Source organism: Rhodnius prolixus, unplaced genomic scaffold, assembly GCF_049639745.1.
Source record: "Rhodnius prolixus isolate KJV_2025 unplaced genomic scaffold, Rpr scaffold_10, whole genome shotgun sequence".
Lineage (NCBI taxonomy): Eukaryota > Metazoa > Arthropoda > Insecta > Hemiptera > Reduviidae > Rhodnius > Rhodnius prolixus.
In genome coordinates, this window is record NW_027411615.1 from 20,647,954 (window position 1) to 20,663,682 (window position 15,729).

General features: G+C 30.4%; 2 protein-coding genes across 4 annotated transcripts; both read right to left on the reverse strand.

Moving 5' to 3' along the window:
• Positions 1–3,810: 3,810 nt before the first annotated feature.
• LOC141456704 (pancreatic triacylglycerol lipase-like) lies at positions 3,811–11,369 on the reverse strand. 2 transcript variants are annotated; one of them, XM_074132912.1, is made up of 8 exons: positions 11,145–11,369; positions 8,726–8,816; positions 7,917–8,001; positions 7,686–7,834; positions 5,314–5,559; positions 4,578–4,769; positions 4,329–4,485; positions 3,811–4,244 (listed from the first exon to the last, which is right to left on the reverse strand). In XM_074132912.1, the coding sequence occupies exons 2-8, from the start codon at positions 8,799–8,801 to the stop codon at positions 4,172–4,174; spliced, it is 978 nt and encodes a 325-aa protein (XP_073989013.1). In that variant the 5' UTR covers positions 8,802–8,816; positions 11,145–11,369; the 3' UTR covers positions 3,811–4,171. The 2 variants fall into 2 exon arrangements, with proteins under 2 accessions (XP_073989013.1, XP_073989011.1); XM_074132910.1 differs by lacking the exon at positions 11,145–11,369 and having other exon boundaries at positions 8,726–10,725.
• Positions 11,370–11,736: 367 nt separating this feature from the next.
• LOC141456705 (pancreatic lipase-related protein 3-like) lies at positions 11,737–15,401 on the reverse strand. Of its 2 annotated transcripts, XM_074132914.1 has the most exons (5): positions 15,165–15,401; positions 14,441–14,692; positions 14,132–14,338; positions 13,895–14,051; positions 11,738–11,962 (listed from the first exon to the last, which is right to left on the reverse strand). In XM_074132914.1, exons 2-5 carry the CDS (start codon positions 14,571–14,573, stop codon positions 11,905–11,907), a joined length of 555 nt encoding a protein of 184 aa, XP_073989015.1. In that variant the 5' UTR covers positions 14,574–14,692; positions 15,165–15,401; the 3' UTR covers positions 11,738–11,904. The 2 variants fall into 2 exon arrangements, with proteins under 2 accessions (XP_073989014.1, XP_073989015.1); XM_074132913.1 differs by having other exon boundaries at positions 11,737–11,962; positions 14,441–15,193.
• Positions 15,402–15,729: the final 328 nt, after the last annotated feature.

Here is a 15,729-nt window from a genome sequence, read left to right on the forward strand (position 1 = left end):
CATGCTTTATTGCGGCGTTAGTGTGTAATTTTAATTTATACGTGAGTTTCAAATTTAAGAGCAAGAGTCTAGTGAATAATGAAGATTAAGAAGTTCAAATTGTTATTATATTTACTATTAGAGCTAATATTACAAATGGAGTTCAGTTCCTCATAGATCTTACTACAGTCATGGTTTCAGACTTCTTGAAGCTGTTGGCTCTCCAAGGTAGTAATGAGATGTGGGTCGCAGTATCTGAAGACCGAGGAAGAATTTGTCTGTTAGTTTGGTCATAGAATGGCTTGAATGTCAAGTTCTCCGTGTATTTGTATGTTTAAACCAGTTCAAATAGTTTACTACAAATTATTCTATTTTTATAAGACAGGTAATTGCCATAATGTTTATGTCTTTAATAATAAATTAAATCAAGCTGGCTGTATTCACTCCCCCTCCCCAAAATCTACTCATAATCTTTCTTAAGAAACTGTGATGAGAAATTTCTATTACCAATTTTTTGCGTACATTTCCATCTAGAAATTTATAAATGTTAAATAGATTTGACTAATTAAAATACAGAGAATTATTACACATTAAGACACCAACCAACATGTAATCCTGAACATAAAAATTAGTCCGATTTTACAGATAAATCTAGACTGCGCCAGAGTTCTTTACGGCATTAAAACTTCTTAATATTAAACTAAAGAGACATCCTGCGCTAGCTTATTCAGAGAAAAATCACCACTATGCTACTGAATATCATACTTGACCATCTATTTATTTAGAAAACAAACATTCCACTCGATGACTAATACATTAAACACGTCTTCATTGCAAAAATAATGCTTTAGTGCTAGAGGAATAATAAAACTAGGCTTCGTTGTATTTTTTCTACGACCAGCAGCATGCTACGTGTCTTTAGTGCGGATCTATTGTAGAGTATGCTCATAGAATGTTAATTTGATTTCTATTATATATATCCGATACACGAGCTTCCCCTAATCGTCAGTAACTTAAAAGGTGATTAATGCTAACTTGGAAAAGAATTTTATTAAATTGAATAAGGCTTTCATTTTTGTATCGTTGTAACAGTTGAGATGAACTTTTAATTATTTCAATTTCACAAATAATAAGATTTCAAAACTCACACTCAATGAGAAATACACATACAACATATAACAGGCAATAAGGAAATCGTCACATTATTTATTTATTTAATTTTTTTGTCGCTGCCAAAGCAGTTAGTGTTTCACTTCATTACTAACATCACAACTAATCATTGTAATACACTAACAAATTAACTATCACCTGTGAAAGGGCACCTATTTGTCTCGTCCTACATCCAACAAAACTCCTGCCCAGCAAGATGTAATAACTGAAGAGATTTCAAATACACATATTGCATATACTTCAAAAAACTTAAGCAAAAATTTAACAAGTCAATGCTAGTAACGACTGAAAAAATTGATAGAAAACCTCTTGCCGTATCACTGGTTTTATTTTAATTTAAAATATACACTAGTAGTATACTTTTTGTATTGACTGCATCTCAAAACAGTATTTCAGGTGATCACTCAAACTTCTACAATTTTGCAAATCCCTTTTTGCAGAGAACTAGGAGAGGAAAAAGAAATATGCTCGACATTTTGGACTTTACAAAATAATCGTCACTTTGCCTGTAAAAAGGCTTCAAAAGAAAGTTGTAGGTTGTTATTCAAGATGAGCATGGCATGGGACGAAGAGCCTAGGCCCAAAACAACTAATTCATCCAAACAATTCTTATATAATCAAACCTCTAAAATGCGCAGATTATCTCAAAACCTGTTGGTTCTTTTATTTTTATCTTCTCTAAATAATAAGAGGCACCTAAACTATATTTTCAATCTCCTATTACAGTCCCATTGTGTTTTTTTCCTTTCAGCCACACATTGTTGACAATATTCCTGTCAATGAACCTCCCATATTGAACAGGCCACCCTTAACTGTGAGGTGCCCAGAAATCCACCTTAACTTGTTCCTCAAACCAATTAGGATCAAGTTAATGCTCTCAAGAAACCTGCGAAGTGACTTAATATATAAATATCTTTGATAGAGATGAGCAACTTTGGAAGTTAGAATATCTTGCGTTTTTATGACTCTAGCTACAATAATAATTTATATCTTAAATTGAGCGCTAGTTGATCAGCTAGATCCGTTGTCTGTTAATCTCCACTTTCTTCCTCCCAAGTTGTGTTTGTGAAAAATTTTAAACATGTAAACATGAATTTAATTTAGTGTAAAGGGCATCACAATTTGCATTTCGCTACATTAACGCATATTTCTTAGCCTCACAGCTGACCGTGGCACTGTAACGTAAGAGGATTGATATACCTTTGTTTATTTTGAATTACTTTCTTCTCAACTCATTTTCTCGTCAAGTTATATTTTATTTATTTCATTATTAAGCTTCCTAAAACTACTTTCATCAATCAAGAAATCATTTGTGTATTTTAGAATTAACAACTTTTATATTTGCTGCTAGATTTGAAGTCAAATATTAGGATTGAATTAGAAGGTACATGTTAACTCTGCTTTCACTAGCAATGTTAATTAAAAGGAATGCAAATTAAGTTTTGTTTTGTTCGAGCTTTGAATAATTAAAATCTGAAATGAGATTTGTATTCCACTGACTTAGATAAAGCTCACTAAATGTAAGCATAAATTAATAAAAGCAACTCTGATAAAAGGCATAATGAAATCGGACTTGACGGTCAATTTCTCTTTTGAAGTTAATTTTAATTTTGTACTCAACAAAAAGTTATTTAAACTAAACTAGGCTGTTTTCAGAAGCGCTTTGCACAAATTTTAAGTAAGCCTTTAAATTCTTTGTATTTTTGGAAGTGCAAAGTCACAAATTGAAAATATCCACCACAATCTTCGTTTAGAAACTTCAATTTAATCTAATCTGAATTTAATAAACGCAGACGTTCAGCGACAAAGTGAACTCAAGAACAGGGAGATCTTGCTTTTTTTTTGGGTGAAATCTAAACAACTGGACAACACTTGAGAATTTTTTTTTTTCGTATTTAATGGAATTTTCCTATAATTAGACCCGAACATTTACTTTATTCTCTTTTCTTAAAAAAAATGAATTGATTAATCATCTGTAGAATTTGAAATTGTAAATAAATCATGTGTACAAATCGGGCAAATTACTCGCCTAAAATTATGTGGTTATAAAACTATATAATGCCTTTGAAGTTTATTGCATTTCCATTCTTAATAAATGCATTTGAGACCGCTGGTAATATACAGTTTTTAAATCATGTTTAACAAGTGACATTCCTTAAGGAAAGTATATTATATATTTTGAAACCATAAAAATAAAAAAAGTGAAAAGTTTGAATTGTAAATTGGCTCAAACTGGCTCAAAATACGCCACTGGTGCATTCCCATCTAGGCCCTTCTAGTTAACTAATTGACATTTTTAAGAAGAGGGTCGAATAATATGACAAGTAGAGCATAGAACATTAGAAAACTTGTAATTGCACAAGCGTATTACTTTTTCAACTGACTATCTCGTTCATTCAAGAAATCAGAATCTCCAAGATCTTGGCAATTTAGGAAAGTTCCTAACTAAAAATCCCATAGGTCACCCAGACCTACAAATTAAACTTTTGGGCCGGAAAAATAAAATTACTATAGATAAATAACTATTAACATTGTAAATAAAGTATTGGAACCATTTTCGTACAGTAAAGACTGGGTTCCATTTCGGGAAATGAGAAGTGTTACGTTGTGGGTAGTAAGTCAAACTTAACTGTGTAAAGGGGAAGCGAGTAAAGGAAATAATATAATTAATGATTTTATTTACTTTAGAATATAATACATTTATAATATAATACATTTCACTATATTTTAGTTAATAAGTACTAAATAATAAATTAATAAAAAACAAAAAATAGAGAATGCAAAATGGTATTCAGAATAACAATTCGAAGCACGTACTCTTACTGAAACTGAAAGGTAGTTAAAGCAGATCACAGAGAATGCAAAGCCGAAGTTACAAAACGTTAATACAACTAAGAAAATTAATTAAAAAAGTATCATTTGATTTATAATCAGTCGTTTTGTGAAAGATTTTCTCGTTCATTCGGAAAATTAAATTCAAAAGTATGACACGATTGCAAAACTACAGCAATAATTCATGTTATTAAGTTTCATTAAGAGCCTCTAAAGCAAAAGGTGTTTCATAGTTGGTGCGAAGATAATAAGTGCCTCTTGCACTGAAACAAACAAAATGATACGGTTACAATGAAATGAAATAGTTTTTAAAGAGAGGTATTCTTAAAAAATTTTAAACTACCTACTTTAGAGACACATGTTCTCCCATTACAGCGTAATTTCCATATTCGCAAGCGTTATGCTTAAAATGTTTCCAGCTATCGCAGGCTTCAGCTAAAAATCCTTCTGGAGTTGTTATGGATTCAGCAAATAGCCAGTAGGCTCTACGATGGCTTCTAACCGCTATGAAAAATTTTTTTTTTTGGCATCATAAATTCTTTCAATTGTTTTATATTAAAACAAAAAATCCAAAGATAAGCAGAACGGAAACATACTTAAAATATCCCATCCACATCCGGGTTGTATAGCTGTGCCACCGTTTGGATAAAAATCTACATGTCCAAGTCTGGAATAAAATCCAGCACTTCCTCCATCTGTGTGAATTATATCTACAAACTTCGCAGAATTTGGGCTAATTCTTTCTTCTTCATCATTTTCGCTAAAATAAGGACCTGCTGGATCCAAACCTAGGCGAAAAAAATTCACAAAGGCATAAGAATATCATCAGAATGCACTCTATCGCCACATAGTGAGTCTAACGCTCTTGAACGTGTTATAACCGTAGCAGAGGAAACGGATAAACAGTCAAAGAATTTATTTAAAATACATTAAGTTTTGGAAAAATTTGAAACTTCTGTGTAATTAAAGTTTACCCATTTTGTCAGGTAAAATGATTAACCTGTATAACATGTACAACAATATCTCTATTTTTTCATTTTCAGAGCTCTTCATTTTGCTGTAACTTGTAAAATGTAAATGAAAATGTAAAAGGACCTACTTTTAAAAAAATATTTATTTTTCTAAAATGTTCCGTAAAATTTCCTTCTTTATGAAAATATTTACATTCATTTCTTTTGCTATAAATTTAATCAGTTTTAACTTACTAAAACTTACTGCAAATCAATGAAACCCTAAAATGTAAATTGAAGATATACAGATTTTTGCTAATAACACTTTATATTTTTCAAGATAATTAAAAGTGTATCAATTGTATGTAAGAAAATCAAATACCTGTAATACGTTGTATTTTTCTAGCAGTTTTCAAACCAGCTATTCCTGCCACATGAGCTCCAAGACTGTGTCCCACAATATGTATTTTATTGGGATTGATTTTTAAATTAACACACAGTTTGTCTACAAATTTAGCTATAACTTTTGCCACATCAATTACCCTTTTTCTTGCTTTTGGATATGATAAATGGGAGTACTTACTCCAATCAACAACTATTACATTCACATCGTACTGAGTTAAATAAGCTGTAAAAGAGAGTTGTGCTTTGAAAAATTTATTCGTAACATTTCCAACTCTGGTTTGTTTGGAGTAGAAGCCCTAAAAATTCGTTTTTCTTTAAGTGCTAAACTTTTCCCGTTCAAAAATCTTTTTTCAGCATTTTTAAAACAATAATCACAGGATATTATGTGGACAACTCTGGCCTTCCCTAACTTTTCTAACATTTAAAGCAACATAAAACTTCAAAAAAATTAACAAAATATTTTTCAAAAACATATCTGATTAATCAATCACTCATCTACGATTCTCACTTGTATTAGACCACCCGAATGGCCCAATTTAAACGAAAAACTTACTTTTTTTTTACTGAATGAACTGCGATAAATGTCAGAAGAATAGCAAGATCCTACATTCCCTGGAAGGGGATTAAAAGTTGAAAGTACCTTTCAGCTCCCCTTAATTGACAATTTTTTTGGGAAACAAATTAAATAAAGAGGCTTAAATTACATTAATGTGATGACCCCGTGGTGAGACAATTGAATGACATACCTATTTATCAAGGTTATAAAAATCAGTTAGTTCCTTTGATAATATGTATCTCTTTTCCTTAACATCTAAGAAAATCCGGGAGTTGATTAGTAAGAAGTAAAATTAATATTTAAGCTCAGAATAAAAATATCATAGAATAGTATAGCTTTATTGGGCACAAAAATATGTATAGAATGTATTATATTTATATATTAAATAAAAGGTTACAGAAAAACAAAAAGCATTTTCGGCTTGGTAAGTTACTGTCAGCTTAGAGTTAGTTGCTGGTATATTTATATAACTGAAGAAATAAGAATAGGCAAAATGAAAGGTTACAGAAAAACAAAAAGCATTTTCGGCTTGGTAAGTTACTGTCAGCCTAGAGTTAGTTGCTGGTATATTTATATAACTGAAGAAATAAGAATAGGCAAAATGAAAGGTTACAGAAAAACAAAAAGCATTTTCGGCTTGGTAAGTTACCGTCAGCCTAGAGTTAGTTGCTGGTATATTTATATAACTGAAGAAATAAGAATAGGCAAAATGAAAGGTTACAGAAAAACAAAAAGCATTTTCGGCTTGGTAAGTTACCGTCAGCCTAGAGTTAGTTGCTGGTATATTTATATAACTGAAGAAATAAGAATAGGCAAAATGAAAGGTTACAGAAAAACAAAAAGCATTTTCGGCTTGGTAAGTTACCGTCAGCCTAGAGTTAGTTGCTGGTATATTTATATAACTGAAGAAATAAGAATAGGCAAAATGAAAGGTTACAGAAAAACAAAAAGCATTTTCGGCTTGGTAAGTTACCGTCAGCCTAGAGTTAGTTGCTGGTATATTCAAATAAAAATCATACTTCTCCTAATTTGCAATTACCTAATATTTATTTAGCTGTTATATTCAGCTATGAAAAAAGCCCTTTTATAAGCGGTAATATGGTAATAAAATAAACACTTCTAGTCTCCACCATTTAAAGAAATATAACTGCAGAAAGAGTCAATTTTTTCCCCCAAGCACTTAATTCTATATTCCATCAGGACTGGACAGACACCTTCATAGTGATATACGATATACTCTTGTTCTTCTCATAGTATCTGTTAATTAGATCTAATCTCATTGTTATTAAGAGCTAAACACCATAGAAAACAACCATGGCTTGCTTACCTCAACTTCATTAATGTGTACAACTAATAATGCTTATTTTTAAACACCTATTTTAATTGTATGTAAATAATACTTTAATATGATTGCTAAGTTAAATTAAATAATATTGGATTAATATTAATTAAAAATACATATATAGTTTTATGTAGTTGCATTGAAATATAGGCAAAATGTTTGTACAGAAAGAAATAGAAATAACTTAAAACTTAATAACGTAGACTCGTTAATGACAAAAAATTAATAAATAAAAAACATAGAAAAAAGGAAATATTCCAGTTGCTTTTCTGATTTGCTCTGTAAAACAAAAACAATTTTAATCATTTGATCATTTTGTGATGAGTGACTCTTTCTGATGTTTTTAGAAGCACCAATTTAAAAACGAGAATAATTCCTTCAATACTATACGTCGCCAATTTTATTGCATTAAAAGAAAAAGGACAACAAATAATAAGTTACAGCCACTTACCATTTTTAATGAGCACGTTATAAGTAGACCCATTGGAATTTCTCCAACCATGAACTAAAATTTTAGTTGGTTTTTTAAAATCGAAATAAGTAGATCTTAATGAATAGTTATTGTCTTCTCTTATCTGTTCATATATTAAAGGGTTTTTTCTGTAATTTTTAATCTAATTTAAGTACTTTTTTGGAAATTTAATTAAAATATATATATATTTTTAATTAGAGATACAGTTACCTCGTGAACAAGAAGAATTTTATTTCTTTTAAGTTAATCGTTCTGTTTTTAGAATTTAATACTTGTACTTCTGATGAAATAGATTCTGCCAAAAGTAAAAATTAATATTTTTATTTTAATTATGTCCTAAAAATTAAAATGTAATTGAAAGATTTAAATGCACCAGATAGGAATAAATGGAAAATCAAGAAAAAACCTCTGAAGTGTGTTAAACCGATCAAGTATTTTAGTTGGACCAGACGGTTAATTGTGAATTCATTGTCTACAATGTGTTTCAGTCCCATTTGGTCACTCTGGGAATCATTTTACAGTTCTGATACAACAAAAACAGTAAGGTAAATTTTATTAATTTAAAAAATGCCTTAATTCCGGCGATATTTCATACTTTTTTTTTTAAATTCGTACTACCTGATCGTATAAAAATGTTAATAATTTTAGATTTACTGAGACCACAATAAATCTGTTTGCATCTTTAGAAAGAGCATTAGATTTCCTATTAAAAAATTCTTCTTTAAATTTTAGTGACATTTAAAAAGTTACCTATATCAATTCAATGATGCGAGAATTTTAAAAAAATTAAAATGTGAATAATAGAAAAATTATTGGGGCTTCTAACTTTTGTAAATCTGGATACAGTATTGATCGGATCGATGCATAACCATCAAAATTCAAAATGTTTAAACTTCTACAACTATGTTGTATGTAATTAACAACCAAGAAATTTTCTTTAATTTTCAATTTGAAACGTTCATGCCCGGTACAATTTAATTAGTTTGTTAAAATTTTTGATTAGAATATTTTCTTCTTACCTTCAAATGTCTCTCCACAATTTATTAGAAGTGTAAAGTAAAATAGAAACCCAATGAATCTATAACTTTTCCACATTATTTTTTAAACTCACTGTCAAACCATTAAAAAAATTAAAATGTGTTAAAAATTAAATGGCTGTGAAAATAAAAAGTGTTTATCAAATGAAAATTTTATGTAATCGCTTAACCCTTGAATTTGAAGACTAAGTAACAAAAAAAAAAATTAAAAAAATGTTGAAATTGAATGAATTTAAAAAAAAAAAACAATAAGATCATATATTCAATTAATTGAATCAATACTAATTGAACAGATAACTGGGCCGAATCTGTTTAATGTACACGACCAGGAAACGCTTTTAAGACTGTTTATTAGTCAGACCAGATAGCCCTCTCTTTGAACCTTATAAAACGCAAAACCTTTTTATTTTTCAAGAACCAAAATGCTAAATCATCGATCATAAAATATAATAAATGATAAAAACACTGGAAGCTGAATCATTAAACTTAAGTTCAAGGTACCAAAATCTTACACATCTTCAACTTGTGGTATCTACCACATCAGAATGAGCAGACCTTCAGTTCGAACCCTGGGTGAAAGTGTATAGAACTGGTGTATAGAATATACTGATTATTAGCTCCACACCAGGGCCGGATTTTCCTATAGGCTAAGTAGGCTTCAGCCTAGGGCCTCAAGATCAAGATCACTACATTCAAATTGTTAGCAAAATTAAAATTACACTATTCTAGAAACAGTGAACACTAAAACACGAACCGAAAATAAAGAGAAAATTCTACGCTTATGATTAATAAACAAATATAAAAATGGGAGGTGAAAGGGCCTCATATGAGGAAAAGCCTAGGGCCTCTTTTCATCTAAATCCGGCCCTTTCCACACACAAACTTCCTAGAGAACCTGAGTTGTAATTAGGTCTTGAAGGTCTTATCACCTCTTCTTCGAACATCTCTGGAGAGCTGATTTACATAATTAAAAGGAAATATTTCAAAGCGGCACTGTAGAAGGAAGTGTTACCATCATACGGTGGTTACCCTTAACTTTGTACTCCTTGCTAATACTAGAACTGTCTATAGAACCTAAGTTGGGTTACCAGGTGAAGGAGAAGGCTGTATCTTCCTTTAGAACTCTTTCATACTCTTAGTGAAGGGTTTCATCTTCGGAATTCGGGGTAAAAGTAGGGAACTTGCCCTATCTGATCTACCTGATTGCCGATTGCCTTTTTTTTTCTCGAATTTTCCTGGTGAGACTTGTTTCCTTGATCTGTGGCTATCATTCTAAAAAAATTTGGGGTGGTTCATACTCCATTAACAAAACAAAACAAAAAAAAATCAAATTCGATAAGGTACGATAAGATTGAAAATGTTCCAACTGAAGCAAGTTTACTAATCAAATAATATATTAATAAAAACATGAGTGAAGATTTCTGTCACCTATCAATTTTTTATAATTAAATTACAAAGTATTAGAGGGCATTTCCTCATTTAGAAGAGGAATATAAATATCCAAATAAAAGAGGGATTTCATTATTGAAATTACCCATCTATACATACACTTTTTATTTACGTTACAATAACCACGAGCCGTTTCTGCCTACAAGATTCCATTTTTTAAAGGACTATGAAACAATAACAAAAATACAAAAATTATTTAAACGATGATCAATTTCTACAATCAATGAGAGGCATATTTAAAGTTAGATTTGATCATTTACCGCTAATTTTATATGAATATACACATACATTTTAAATGGAAATGTAAAAATAATAAAGTAAATTTGCCTTGAATTAAAATACTTTTGAAAGTTCAGTTATTTGTATTGAAAACCTTTGTATGCCTTCCTTGACCAATGTTTTTTTCTCTTTAAAATTTCTTCACAAATAATATTCGATAAGAAATTGGTGGATATATTTAATATTGTACGGATATCACTTAGGTGAAGATTTAAAGTATAGGAATCTAATTCCATACTGTCTTAATAATTTTTTGATAAAAACAAACGCACTTAATTGTAATTATTCCAGTTGTAAGGGAGTTTCTCAGCAGATTTTTTTTGAAAAGCATAACTTTATGAAATGTTGCGAAAAGTCAAAAAACACCATCGCAATGTTACTTCTACAAAGACAAGACAAGCCGAAAAGCGTTTGAATTGCACATCTATTGTTGCAATTTCTCCTTATTCAAATGCTGATTATTGAATAAATACTCATCTTTCCGAGTAAATTGAAAACGATACTAAATTGTAATATGATTAATAATCAATTGCTTATCTTGCTCAGCTGTTATTTTAGATAATATATTAGTTTTATAATATGATTATTTATAGGTCATCTTGAACACTAAGTGTTATAATGAAGACGCTTATTTCAAGTATAGATTGTCACTTCGCATAGTATGTTTTCTTACGTTTTTTTAGAAAGCGTCAGTAGGCCTGCCCAACTATTTTGAGATCCTGTACAACCGTATTAATTAGTAAAGAATGATAATTACTGACAAAAACAACTTGAATTGGTTATTGACAACATTTCACAAAAGCATTCAAAGAATATAAAGATGGTCTTATATTAAGAAACAAACTAATACTAAACAAAAGTACATAAGTAGACATAAACATGAGAAAAACTGTAATGAATCATCAACGGATGAAAATAAGCTAGATAACCTTTAATTGTTATCATATTCATATTAATACTCGAAAAATGACTAAGCAAGTATGCTGTTATGCAATCGCGACAGAGGGTTCCCAGGAATAGCTCAGCTCATAAATGGTGTTTATCTTAACAGCGTTAATTATTTCTGAACCTGTTTAAATCCTTTTTTATCATGGGCCTATCTATTCGTTTGCTCAGCTAATTCATTCTTAGAAAGATTTAATTGTTTGTAAGCATGAATACGTGTAACATAAAGATAACAGATTCTGACAAAGAATAGCAGTAATTTGAAAATGAGTTTACTCTTAATCTATCGGGATTTACAATAAAAGTATTATTAACAAAAATCAATTTATTTAAAAAAAAAAAGAATCACAAAATTTCTGCCTACTTTACAATGAGTCCTCTCTTCCCATATTACATATTTATTGAAGTAGTACTAACTAAAATAAGTTTTGATTTGAAAATGATCGAAACTATTACAGTATAATGCATTGTCTTCAGAACGTTAACTTTTACCCTTTTGCAAAAGGAGATTCTGCGTTTGTTTCCAGATAGAATGTTCCTCTTGTACTAAAATATTAATAGAATGTAATAGAAAATGTAGAAATGTAATAGAATGTCAAATTATTGTAAATAAAGAGGCAAAATTGGATTTAATCACAGTTCACTATCTATCTTTATAATTTTGTGTCGTAAAACGGGCTCAAGTTCGGGTACGTTCACAATTTTTTATTTAAATTGTATGACTGCCATACAATTTTAAATAGAAATTTATCAATAAATTATCTATAATACTACTCAAAGGGAACGTTTCAACGATGTTAGTCTAGGTGTTTTTCTGATTTTCATCCATTAGTTTCAAATTTGAGTTTAATTTTCCACAAATAAAGGAAATCAAATAAATAACATGAATTAAAGTGTTTTTTAGAATTCGTCTTAGGCAACGGTAATTCGTTGTAGATATTTTAACACTCTGTAGGACGCTTTCAAATCAGTTCCATCATAATGAGATTGGGGTTTCTTAGATATATTTCGGAAACATGATATTTTTGCTTCCACAGTTTTTTTTCCTGTTCAGTTTCAAAACTTCAATAACGTTTTATATGCATTTCAATCCATGGTGTGCAACCTGAATCGCTAAAATTTGAAGTCATATTCTAAATAAACAAACCTTATGAAACAATCTTTCAAGTTGTGATGTAAATCCAAAATTTTTTTGGAGAACAAGTTTGCTTGTTTGTTGAAATCGTCGATATAGTCAAGCATTGCTTATCCTATAATGGACCTTTTATGAATAGTTCCCATTTTTAGTAGTAAAGCTTACATATTTACAGCAACTTGTCATCAATTTGGAAAGGTCCAGTTCTCTGATTGTTTAGTTTACTTTAAAGTATATTCAACTAGAGTACATTCATTTAAAGAGAAAAAGATAAGCTGGTAATTTCAAGCACTTTTGCTAATAACTGAATTTTTTTTTTATTCTATATTATTGCCAGGTAATAATGAAAACCAACTTCAATATTCACACGAGTAGTTGTTTTTTTACGAAGGAAATGCCCTCAGAAACTATAACCTTCAACACAAACGTTTTCTTCTTAGTTTAATCTTTCCTCTACAAAGAAATTTAGTTGAAAGAGCATACTTAAAGTGACTTTCTTATGAATCACCAATAGATAAGTAATCATTTGGTCCCTAGTTTATGAGTAACGTCATTACAACTCTCAGTAAACAGACGGTTAGCTAACGGAGTCCAAGAGTTCCAAGGCATGAAATTAATGCAGGACCTCTTTCACTCCCCTTTCTTAATTTCATACCACTTAATATACAATAAAATAAATACTGTCTACAGATCTCCGTTTAATACTTCCTCATCTCAATCATTGCTGTTTGTGTTTTGGCGAAATAAACAACACAACTCACATTGAATTTTGTAATTACTCTTTAGCAGTAGTCAAGGTGAAGAAGTACGTACGAATGTGAAGAACAGTAAATTACGGAGATCAGTAAACAATCGTCAGTATTTATTTTATTGTATTTTAAGTAAACAAATATATTTAAACAAATATGGTGAGTTTCTTTCTATTGCTGCTAAGAATTTTCCCCAGTTTGTACTTTTATGTTCCAACTAAATGGAACTATACGATTTCAACTCACGATATTCAATCTTTTCAAACATTATTCAAAAGAATGGTGCGAGTTCAAAATTAATAACAATTATATTTTACAAAAAATAAGTTAAGCATACACTCAGCAACAATCGTCCTTGTTAGGTTATATCTCTACTAAAAATTTATACTCAAATTTCAAACATCTATTCATCAATCCAAAACTTTTCAGACGCTACTCGGTATGTAATTGCTTTCACTCTAGGCGTCATGATAGCCAAGCGGTGCAATTATTTGAGTAAGCTGATTCTCAACTTAATTATAAATTGAAATTACGTTTAACAACTAATATTTTAATTCTAAATTAATGAAATAATTATCAAAGATTCACACTTACTCAGTTGATACGTTTGCTCCCATGTACGCCACAGTATGGTTTGCACATGAACCATTACTGAAGGCACTCCAAGAATCACATTTCACAGATCTAAACCCTTTTGGATTGATTACACTTTCTGCATAGTATTCGTAACTTCTCCCATGACTACATCCAACTGTAGAAAAAAGAATTTACTTATTTCTTGCAATCACTTTTAAGGTATGATAGTTCTATTTTTTCCCAGTTTTTACTCACATATTTTAGTTGGATTTCTTAAATCAGCACATCCTGGTTGTGGGGGAGTTCCACCGTTTGGATAAAAGTCAGCATGCCCCAGAAGACCGTAGTAACCTGCTGCGCCTGCAGCTGTGTGAATTACGTCCACAAATTCGGCATCAGATGAGTCCAGTCTATCGCTTTCGTACGATATGTATTCGAAACCAGGATTTGCTGGATCTAAACCTTCAACAATGCAAAAAAACATGCTAACAATGTAATCTGTTGAAAGTATTATGCTAGTAATTTATTATCATAATTAAAAAAAATATCTCTATTTCAATGTACCTGTAATATGTGGAACTCGTCCAGATTTGACTAAAGAACCAGCTATGCCCATAACATGAGCACCCAAACTGTGGCCAATTAAGTGAACCTTATCCAAACTAATTGCATTGCATTTCACTAATTTGTCCACCATGTTCGCCACTCCGAGACCGACTTCGTCAACACTATACGCTGAATATGGGTACAATTTCCAAGATGCCAGATCAGACCAGTCCACAGCTATGATGTTATAGTCTCCTTGCTTTAAATATACTAAATATACAGATGAGTAATTAGTTGAATGTATCTTTATTAACATATGAAGAGGTTGAGTTGCAAACCAAAATATCCTTCAACTACAAAATTTCTGCTCATTTTTACGCAATTTACATCTGGTGTTTTAAATAATCGAGATTAAGTTTTAATTAACAAAGTTGAAAGCTTAAATTAAACTAAAGTTAAACTTTATTCTCTGTAATTAAGTTTCTCTGTTATCTGTAAAGGTTTTTTAGGAGCAAATAGTCAAGGCCATCACTGTGCAATGCAGTGTTATCTGCAGAATTTGTTTTTGAGCTTATAATAAACATGCAACAATTCCTTCACACTCAAAGTGCAGAGTTCCGAATTTAAATTCTAGTAGTAATAAGAAAAGAAAGACTAGATCGAAAGAGTTTCAAAAAAACAAAACAAACAAAAGACTAGATTTCATATTTGGTACGGTTTATTAAAAATAATTCAGAATTACTTAATTATATGTAAGCAGAGAAAAGTCTATTTGCTCAAAGATACTGGTTTTGAAAGTTTCACTTCAGCTAAAACACAGATATGAAATGGTCTTTATCATTGTTGACAAATTTTCCCAAAACTGATCTGAGCTGGCAAAATATCAGTTGACAATCAATCAAAATGAATTTACTGTCAACCGATAAAAATGTTTCACTACTTGAAAAAGTTGAGATTTATATTAAGGAAGGAGACAATTTCATTACATAAGTCGCTTGAAAAGGTAGGAATTACAAAAATAAAATTTTACAACATCTAATTCAAGCATTATGTTAAATTGAAAGATTAGCCCAAAAACCTGTTTCATTTATGTTATTTTCACCATTTACGAGCTTTTCACTAATTTTGCTTGTCCCATCTCGACTGCCTTCATATTTGTAACTGCAAATCAGCTTTCATAAATAAAATTAATTTATTTTTAATCTCAAGAGAACAACTGAAACAGTGATGGCTAATTTGCATTAGTACAAAATAAGAAGGAAGAAAAGTACTGAAATCAATGCTAGAAATATTGCTGAACGTTCCTC